At 29.8% G+C, this 11,501-nt stretch overlaps 1 protein-coding gene across 1 annotated transcript in view; it reads right to left on the minus strand.

The window, feature by feature from the left end:
- Window positions 1-1,873: 1,873 nt before the first annotated feature.
- The window catches only part of LOC148304071 (rap guanine nucleotide exchange factor 4-like), a 92,512-nt gene continuing 82,884 nt past the window's right edge, over window positions 1,874-11,501 (minus strand). The window contains exon 2 of the mRNA XM_088268878.1: window positions 1,874-3,883. Coding sequence (XP_088125004.1) covers window positions 3,685-3,883 — 199 coding nt within the window. The 3' untranslated portion in view covers window positions 1,874-3,684. The remainder of the gene's footprint in view (window positions 3,884-11,501) is intronic.

Consider the following 11,501-nt stretch of genomic DNA (forward strand, 5'->3'; position numbering starts at 1 on the left):
TTTATGTTCAATAGATTTATTTTTAATATATATTGCAAATTACAGGTGTCTCAACTGAGAAGAAAGATCTATTTTTGAACTAAGGAAGATGGAAGTTTAAGCATTCCAAGGCTTACGGTCTAGCATTTGGATGGCTTGAGTGATTACTTTATTCACTTGTGTAACGTTAACCATTTTTTCATAACGAAATATCCCTGTTGAAACTTGTATACACGAGCATATACAGATTTAGTTTCAGCGATGAATGTTATTTACTAGAATTACTTCAAAAGTAATCTTAGAGAAAGCACAAAACTTGCTAAAGAATTGCGTCTACTAAATATGGATATTTGGCCGATTAAAAAAATTACAAAGGTATAAATTCATTCAAGGTTTGAATGATAGATGTAATGCAGTGTGTAAAATGATCACTTGAGCAGCCAATGAAATATCGATTAAAAAAATATTTTTTTAAAAAAAATGTTTATATGTAAATAAAGATAGTCCCGTCCATCTTTTAAAAAGTCCAGATTCTGTTTCTACAAATTTCTTCGTTTGTGTTGAAATATCAATATTTTAGAGGATGGCGGTCTTGTTCAATCTTTCAACATCTTACAACCAACTTTATTTTTTTTAAATCATAAAATTTGAATTTAGTCGATATTTTGATCAATCACAATGACATGAAGAAAAGATTTTCCTTATTTTGAAAGACACAAATAATTTTAAAAATGTATTATAATTGGAATGGTGATTTTTATTTCTATTATATATTATTTTTCCGCAATTTCCTTTACAAATTTCAATTAACGTCTCCTTTTTAAAGCTATAAATTGATTTGTTTTTATCCTATTTTTCAGTATTTTTTTGGCTTTATGTTCAAGTAAATTAAATGAGTCAAAATTCTGACATTCTGTTGTTTGATTTTCTCGTTTAAATTTACTTAATGGCATGATTGACTATCCTGATTTATTAGCATTCATAAATTTAAAAGGTTAGTCGCGCCCCAATTTGTTTTCTGTTAAAAAATCAACAGAAGCACTGGAATAACTTTTTTACGCTATACATCAATTAAAAGATTTAAAATGTTTAATAAATTAAGAACCTTAAAATATTTATTTAATCTTCAAATATTTATTTTTATTTACATTTTATTTTATTTTAATGTTATTATAAATCATTTTGATTTTTTTCAGTAGTTGTCTACTCGTACATATTTCTTCCAACATTTAGATTTCTTTATTTTAAATCAAATTAATATCTACAACATTTTGAGTGTGTCCAAATACTTGTTCACAAAATCTGGATTATCTCCAATTACAGGAGTTATTTTCATATTATTTTTTTGACATCTCATCAAAGATGAAGAAGAATATGGAAGTCTGGGCATTTACGGGGCTGACGACCGTCATAGGCTGGTTTAAGTGATCACTTTACACACGTGTAACATTCACCAATTCCACCCATTAATGACAACCACACTGCGCTAATTCTTGGAAGTTCTATATATATATAAACCAATTTAGAAACCTTGTTCTTGAATCACTAGAACTTTACTAGAGACATCTATTGGTGAGATGTAAAGAAATAGATTCTCACCAATAGATGTCTCTAGTGAAGTTCTAGTGATTCAAGAACAAGGTTTCTAAATTGGTTCATATATATAGAACTTCCGAGAATTGGCGCAGTGTGGTTGTCATTAATGGTTAGAATTGGTGAATGTTACACGTGTGTAAAGTGATCACTTAAACCAGCCTATGACGGTCGTCAGCCCCGTAAATGCCCAGACTTCCATATTCTTCTTCATCTTTGATGAGATGTCAAAAAATAATATAAATTAATATCTTATTAATTCATTAATAATTTATGACTCATTTGGGACCCAAATTATTAGTTTTTGTTTTAATTGTTGATTACATTCTGTTGATGTTAAATTGATATTTAAGTAAAAAATAATACATAATCATTGAATCATTTTTATGACATCGATAAAATAATCACTCGTTTAGCTTATCAGCGAATAAAGAAATGGTTCTCAATAAAAAGAAATAAAAACACACCAATAAGTAATATGAACGTAAATATTTGCTCGTTTTCAAAGTTTTCAATTTAAACTTTCCTTATCAGTCAAAAGTTTTCACTTCCTCGTCATGCTCAGTATTGTTTATTATACTCCAAACTCGCTCACAAATGATATCCTGAATTCCAACCAAGTATGTTTATTTCAATGTACGCTATTTCGTGACAATTCAAATAATAACAATTAATTCCTACCCTGATGTACAACTGGTAAGGGCTGATATCACTCAAGTATTCGGTGATACTTTCTGTACTACGATATTAATTACAATTTATCCCCCTTTGGTTTTATATTCATCGTTTCATACCTGCATTTTCAAACAGATCAATAAACTCTCAACCACTTCTTATTTGTTAAATCGGGGCTTCGGTCTTGTTCCTTTGATGAGGAGATCCAACTTTCAGTCCTGATGGTCTGTGTTCTTCTGAGCATTTAGGGATTCTCGTTAAGTCCATTATTTCGACATGATCTCTCCAGTACCGACTTCTTTGACTGCTCCATCTCACGATGTCTTCGACATTGCAGGTTCTGCGGATTTCTACATTGGGTATCCTGTTTTGGAGAGTTTTAATTAATATGGGCCGCTGTGTTTTCATTTTGCAAGTTGTTTTGTTCTTACCGTGTCCGCTCTTGCTTCGATTCCATAAATCATAATTGGTCGGATGCATAATTTGTATATCCTGACTCAGTTTTCCACTTACATGTGACTATTTCCTCGAGAAATGTCTCTTACGCATCCAGAGATAACTGCTGCTTTATTAGTCTGTTCTTTGACTTCATTGTACAGATCACTGCAGCTAGATATCTCCGCACCCAGATACTTAAACTTCATTACCCATTATATATGCTTATTTTCAATAGACTCTCAACTACAATAAACTTATTTGTTGAAATATTAAAAATTTTGTTTTTGCAAAATATTATAATACAGTTCCAAAATATAAATACTTAAAAACGTAACTTCTTAAGTCTTAAGCCTTCTGTCCTCCACTGCTGGATAAAGACCCTTCCATTTCCTTCAGTCTGTTGCTGTTTGCAGCCAGTTTCTGCCCCCCACAGCGCCTATGTCGTCGGAGCATTTTTTTAAGTATTCCGACGCCTCTTTTATTCTCCCAAGGTCTGCATCTCGAAATTTTTGGGATCCATGTTATGGGTTCCTATCTTGCAACATAGGACATATTGTAAAACCATCTTTTAGAGGTCTTCTGACGTCTCTTTTATTTTCCCAAGGTCTGCATCTACAAAACTTTGGAATCTATCTTGTGAGGTCCTGTCTTGAAACATGTAACGCTCATTGTCGCTTGAGTCTTGCTAACGGATGCATGATAACTGTTTTTTGAGTCTGTTAATGATTTCTTCATTTCTAACTTTATTCCTCAGGCTTGAACCAAACAAGCGTGGATCTTTCCATGGATCGCTGAGCATTTGAGCTTCTGCATTTCTTTTTGTGAAAGCCATTAAAACGTAACATATTTTGATCAAACAAACTTGATTTTTACATCCCTAGGACACACCTCAAAAATTAAGACTTAGCTTCATATACGGTATTCGAAAATGACGCGGATTGCATCTAAACACAATATATTTTAAGACCGAGTAAAACTTGAATTAAAAATGGATAGATTTTACCAAAAAATGACTGCCAAATCAATTGATGAAAAGAGATAAAATTTGTACTCACAAGTGACCCCTTTTTCCAAGTCCTCGTAGAAGCCGCACAAGGCGAGGTGGTTAAGGGCGGAAGGCGGGAGCCGCCCCAGAGGACCCGCCCTTCGGAGCCGTTGGGCGATCAGCTCCGCATCTCTCGCATTCCTGTCACCGGGCCTATAACAATCCAAAAGACAAAATAAATAACCAATTAAGATTCAATATCCAACAAGAAAGTTCACAACATTTTGAGTGTGTCCAAATACTTTTTTTCTTTTATTTACGGCAGTAGCCAATTTTTACATGATAAATATAATACATGTTATAATTGTTTTATAAAATAAAAACCTCTTTTTAAGCATGATAATTAAATAAAGGTTAACATATTAGACAAGGAATTATACATCAGCCTGAAGTTTTATAATTATTCGTGCTATATAGTTAGGAAGTGACATGTTCCAGATATCGGAATGATTCGGAGTGACTTGTTCACGAATCTAGATAACCTCCTCTTAGGAGTTATTTTTAACATGTTTGAAATCTCAAAATATGTGAAGAAAAATATTTCAAGATTAAAAATAATTTTCAGGTGGGGCTCGAGTATGTCAATTTAATCCAAAGTTTTAGACCTGGCATACAAATAGAAAGTGCATTTCTTATTCATCATCTTCTTCTTCTTTTAGGACTAGGTCCTGTCATTCTCGGGTCTCTCCTGGGAGGTGGAAAAAAAATAGAAAGTACATTTGTTTAATAAATCCTTTCCCTATTCCAACAAAGATGTCTGTAGTGAACTCACATGTACTATGTTATGAGTTTAATTAATATATCTACAAGTTCCTAAAATTGAGTAGTGTGATTACGGGTAGAATTGGTGAATGTTAAAGTGAGTAAATTGATCACTTAACCGAGCCTATGACAATCGTAAACCCTGTAAATGCCCAGACTTCCACATTCATCTATGTTGAGATGTCAATAAAGAAAAACCCGTATTTTTGTTATATTTTTGCTATGTTTTTCCTGTATTTTTCGAAAATGTTTTTGTTTTTTTACTTTTTCTACTTCATTACTTTTAATATGTAAAAATATTTTAACTTCATTTTTCTGCCCGTATTCAATGTAAAAGTCCTACAGGCGTATAAATATTATATGTGATAAATAAAATGTACACTTAAACCAGTTTTTATCGAAATAACATACGGTAATATTTTCTTCGTATGAGTTGGGTTTCTGTTTTACAATTTTTTACTCCGAAAACCTATTCAAAATGATGCATGGATAAAAAATCCTTTTGTGTTTAAAACAGTACGTATACTAGCAAAAGTTAAAATCTTAATTTTATAGATATTGCGAAAAATGTAAATAAAATATAAATCGACATATGGAAAATTTTCCTAACGTGTTTACCACAAAACAACGAAGAAGTTGTTACTAAACAAAGTAACAAAAATCTATACCATTCGAAGATAATTTGACGATAATGGACCCTATTTATCGATTTTATATATATATATATATATATATATATATATATATATATATATATATATATATATATATATATATATATATATATATATATATATATATATATATATATATATATATATATATATATATATATATATATATATATATATATATATATATATATATATATTTATATATATATATATATTTAAAAAGTCCATTGTGGTTTTATTATATTAAAATTATATTCGTACATTTTAATTCATTTGTATAAAAAAAACCTTTATTTGTACATAAACCATATATATAGTAATAACAACGTTTTTACCACTGAACAACGAAAACGGTGTTTACAACATTTTGAGTGTGTCCAAATACTTGTTCACGGACCTCACATACCAATAAAAGAGTTTCTGCTCAATAAACAGCTTCTTTTCACCTCACCAATAGATGTCTCTAGTGATGTTCTAATGATTCAAGAACAACGTTTCCAAATTGGTTTATATATTTAGAACATTCAAGAATTTGAATAGTGCGGTTGTCAATAATGGGTAGAATTGGTAAAAATTACACGTATGTAAAGTGATCACTTAAACCAGCTTATGACGGTCGTCAGCCCCGTAAATGCCCAGACTTCCATATTCGTATAGATCTTTGATGAGACGTCAAAAAACAATATGAAAATAACTCCTGTAATTGGAGATAATCCAGATTTTGTGAACAAGTATTTGGACACACCAAAAAGGTTGTAAACTTTATAAAGCTTAAATGTACTGCAGATCAGAATTTGTTATTACGATTATTTTTTTATTATTATAATTTAATTTGTTATTTGTTATTTGTTACTAGAGTGGAGTAATTTTAACGCACGAAAAATAATGTTATTGAATATCTCCAACAAGATTGGCCAAACAGAATATTACGCTCCCTTTGATTCTGAAGTGTCCATAGCTGAAATCCAATTTATTCAGATTCATGTGAAAGCCTTACCTTTCTGGATAAATAACACCAGCTTGCCAATTTCAAAGGTCCTTTCGGATTTCAAGCATATGTATGAGCTTTTATTTGACCTCGTTTGGGATTGTGAATAAATAGTTATTCATTTTATGAAAGGTCGAAACCATTTGAGCGACCCTCACGCCTTTCAAGAGATTAACACTCCAATTGTTGCTTAAAAATATACACATTTTATGAATATTTTAGGGAAGGGATTATTGCTTAATTTTTTCCGGTAATATTTTAAAAACTTTTAATTAAAATTATTTTGTGCTTTTAAATTCAACAGGGTGGTTTATCAAGCCGCAGCCAAAGATGTTTTCTTCAAGTAACAAAATCCAATATTTTTGTTATTTATATAAAATATAGAACAAAGGCGAAATAAAAGAATGATTAAATGATGAAAAGTTGAATTATGAGACACCCTGTAAATAAATAAATAAATATGTATTTATGTATATATACATATATATATATATATATATATATATATATATATATATATATATATATATATATATATATATATATATATATATATATATATATATATATATATAAATATATATATATATATATATATATATATATATATATATATATATATATATATATATATATATATATATATATTTATATAAATAAATATTTATATATATACATATATATATATATATATATATATATATATATATATATATATATATATATATATATATATATATATATTATATATATATATATAAATATATATATATATATCTTTCTAGAAAATAATCTAGGACAATTTTATCTTAACAAAGAAGTCATTTTCTAAAGAGGTGAAGCTGATTAGACTTGATTTTAAAATAAATTAGTGAGTATTTAGTTGAGTAAATATAAATTCAGTGGAAAATTATACAAAACAACCCTCTCAGATACTACTCCCAGTTCAAAATGTCCCTTCGGCTCTGGGAATAATTTGCATATCACTCGAATCATTCATCCCCTTTTAGTTCGCTCATACAATATTTATAATCTAAAGCCTACCTACTGCGTACATGAGCCCTAAAAGGGACTGGAGATGCGAAGAAAATACACTCCTAATTTCACACGTACTACGGTTTTACTTTAACTGAAAATTGGTAAGCGTTATTGTTTATAAAATAATGGAATTTATTTATATATTCTCAATATTATTAATATTTAAACCATTTACTTTGTGATGTCATTTTTACTTATTTATTTTTTTAACAAAAATGTTGGTAATATTAATATACAACCACTCACCGAGATTTTTATGTGTACCGGTTTCGAGACGTACCCGTTTCGTCGCCTCCTGACGAACAACCACAGCATGCAAACAATATTTTGTGTAGTTTTAAGTTTGTAAATAGTGCTATGGTAGTGAAGGGTAGTATTGTTTGCATGCTGTGGTAGTGATTGTCTAGACGAAGAGACGGGTACGTCTCGAAACCGGTAGACATAAAAATCTCGGTAAGTGGTAATATACTAATATTACTTACATTTCTGTATAAAAAATAATGAGGAGTTTATTTATTCATCAAACTTATATTATAAAATAAACTCATAGAATATTATTTATTGATTCAGCATTAACTTTGTGGAATGACATGATTATTTTATTAAAATTAATCACTTGAATATACCACTTTAAGAAGTTTTATTTATATATACGACTAGTTTCGAAAACGACAGATGTTTTCATCTACTGGTACAAAAATATATAAATAAATTGGTTTATATAAATAAAACTCATTAAAGTGGTATATTCAAATTTTTAATTTTAATAAAAATCATAGAAAACAAATCCTTCCCGCGCTGTGATTTATTTTGAAATTTTAAAATAATATATATACGAGTGTATGGAAACTATTTGCGAGATTAGTTCATTTGTCTTATCAGCAATCGTTTTAACGTATATTGAATTAAAGTACATTAACTAAAATTTGATAACGTTAAAAATATTTTAAAAAACGCTTATACTCGTAAAAGACACTTTCAAGTTTACTAATATTTAATCACAAGTTTTGAGAACAACAAATTCTTATTACCAAGTGAAAATACAAAATCGCCTGTTGACGAGAACATGTGTAGTTTTTTTGTAGCCAAATCAATCAAAATTATATTCGTTTTATTTCGTCTGTAGGAATTAGAAATTCCGATTACCATATATTTACATAAATGACTATGATTAATATATGGAGGAATATGGATTGTGAGATATGTTTATATTATTTAAGGCGTATGGTTTTGTACGAATGGGCGTATTGTCGGAGGCAAAGACGTTTTCATATCTCAATATAATGTTGTGGTTTCAGTGGGGCGATGGGGAAAACACCAATGTGGCTCAGCCAGACTCGATGCTAAATGGGCTGTCACGAACGCTCATTGTTTTCCCGGATTAGTGTTATCATGATATATCACTCAGCATGTACGCGCGCTTTCCAGATCTAGTCAATTTTACCCCTGAAGATTTCCCTCTTAGTAATATAAACTCAAGGGTTGATATCAGAAGGCGCCGGCGAGCTAGTCGCATTGCTGTCTCCGTTTGTATTACATATTTGAAAAGTTCTACTTAAACACATTATTCTTCATTGAATGACTCCTCGTTCGAGGCATAGCAGGATGGATGGATTCCCTGATAGATACACCTAATGAATTATTAAGACCTCCTTGAAAAGCTGCCTTCTACTATCTCCTACTGTTTTTCTTGATCTTTATTTATATTTATTTATATATATATATATATATATATATATATATATATATATATATATATATATATATACATATATATATATATATATATATATATATAATATATATATATATATATATATATATATATATATATATATATATATATATATATATATATATATATATATATATATACATATACATACAAGTAATTTTTTACATTATTTTTGACATTTCAAAAAAGATGAAAAAGAATATGGAAGTCTGGGCATTTAAAGGGCTTACGACCGTCGTAGCCTGGTTTAAGTGATAACTTTACGGACGTGTAACATTCATCAATTCTACCGATGATTGACAGTCACACTACTCAATCTTCGGAACCCCTGGATATATTAATAATAATAGTAATAATAAATTTGGATAACTTATATAGCGCCATTTTCGTAAAAAAAAATACCTCAAGGGCGCTTCACTGTGAATGAATTGGGGAAAATATTATGGTGGAAATGATTTAGCAAAAAAATGTGTTTTTAGTCTTTTTCTAAAGATCATCTCACTCTCACTATTTCTAACCACTGGTGGAAGAGCATTCCACGCCGTCGGTCCTGCAACAGCAAAGGCACGCTCGCCAAATTTAGTGCGTTGGTTGCGAGCTGGTAAGATCACTTTGCCCATTGCAGATGTTGTAGCCGATCGAAGCGTGAGACGTCTATCAACCAATTCATCTAGAATACACAGCTCCTTAAGATATTCAGGAGCCGTATTGTGTATTGATTTATACATGAGTAGGCAGAGTTTATACTCAACCCTTTCGGGAAAGCGTAACCAGTGGAGTTTGTGAAGTAGTGGGGTGATGTGACTGAATTTAGAAATTCCAAAAATTAGTCTCGCTGCTGCGTTTAACACTGATTGCAGTCGAGTCATTTTATTGTTTGGTAGACCCGTGTATATACCGTTACAATAATCGACTCTAGATATTGATCTCACTCGTGACACAGTTCATATTATATGAGTTTCTACCGACATGTATGTCGGAATAGGGAAAGCTTTTATTAAGCAAAGACTTTATGTATGTATGTAAGGTCTGGATCTTGGATAAATTCACATACTCGAGACCCGACTCCCGGGCGGACCAACAAAGATATGGATTGATAGCTGGGAATCGACATCGCAGGAGGCTAATCCCTCTTAAAAACAGGCTACAAGGCCTACACCAAGAAGAAGAAGAAGAGAGCTCCGACTGAAACCATGATTTTCATTCTTTTATCTAGCTTCCTATTTCACCAATTATTTTATGTACAACATTTTGAGTGTGTCCAAATACATGTTCACAAATCTAGATTATCTCCGCTTAGAAGTTATTTTATACATTGAATACCTTTACCACGTACATATCGTGGTCATACAGGAGAAAGTGACCAAGTGCATTGTTTTACAAAATCGTGATAATTGACTATTTGATATCTTACTAGCTTAATATTGCCCTGAAAAAACCCAAAAGGATTTAAAACTTGGAAGTATAATATATTAACTTGTTGAAAATGACTAACTGCATTGATGTTTATTTTCTTGCCAAGCAAAAGTGACTTAAATGGCCCTCCTGAACATTTTACGTTTTATTAGATGGTCACTTTCTCCTGTACGACTACGATATATGTGTTCAGTATTTGAGTCGATACTGAACTATTAAGGGATTTGTGAAATGTTTTCATTAATTGTTTCAGACAGAATCCGAAGGATTTCACTTTACGGATAGGGTCTAAGAACAGGCTTTCCGGAGGGATGTACCACGAACTCAAATCTATAATTATTCAAGACAGATTCAATTTTAAGACCCTGGATTACTATATCGCCCTCGTTAACGTAATTACATCAGCACGTTTAGTAACTTTTCGGTAGCAATTCCAAATGACAAGTACAGTATGGTGAGAAAGCGTAAGAGAGCAATACCCCCGATAATATCTTTATATCGTTTAATAGAATTTATCTCGAAGAAAATTTTTTTTAAATCTTATTATAAACGTTTCGACAAAGCGTGCAAGCCACTTCATAAAAAATATACGTTACATTTAATATGCAATGCGAAATTGAGAAGTTTAAAAATATTATTCATAAAGAAAGTTAAGTTAGTATTCCTTAAAACAATCGTTTTAACGAAGTATGCAAGCCTGTAAGTTTCATAAAATATATACGTAACATTTGCTATACAGTGAAAAATAAAAACATAAGCAAACACAAAAAAGTTAAATTGAAAAATTGTTAGCAGAGAAATCGTGTATTTTTAAATTTTAAAGGTCAGTCTCATTACTAACTTCCAAATTTATAACATATTCGGGTTATGAATTCAAATTCTGAAAGTAAAGTAAAAAAAAACTTTTACGAGAATCTAAATATAAATAAATTAATAAATGTGATACACATATATATGTGTATCACATATATATATATATATATATATATATATATATATATATATATATATATATATATATATATATATATATATATATATATATATATATATATATATATATATATATATATATATATATATATATATATATATATATATATATATATATATATATATATATATATATATATATATATATATATATATCGCAAATCA

This window comes from Brachycentrus maculatus, unplaced genomic scaffold, assembly GCF_059751285.1.
Source record: "Brachycentrus maculatus isolate JH-2025_06_01 unplaced genomic scaffold, ASM5975128v1 h1tg000334l, whole genome shotgun sequence".
NCBI lineage: Eukaryota > Metazoa > Arthropoda > Insecta > Trichoptera > Brachycentridae > Brachycentrus > Brachycentrus maculatus.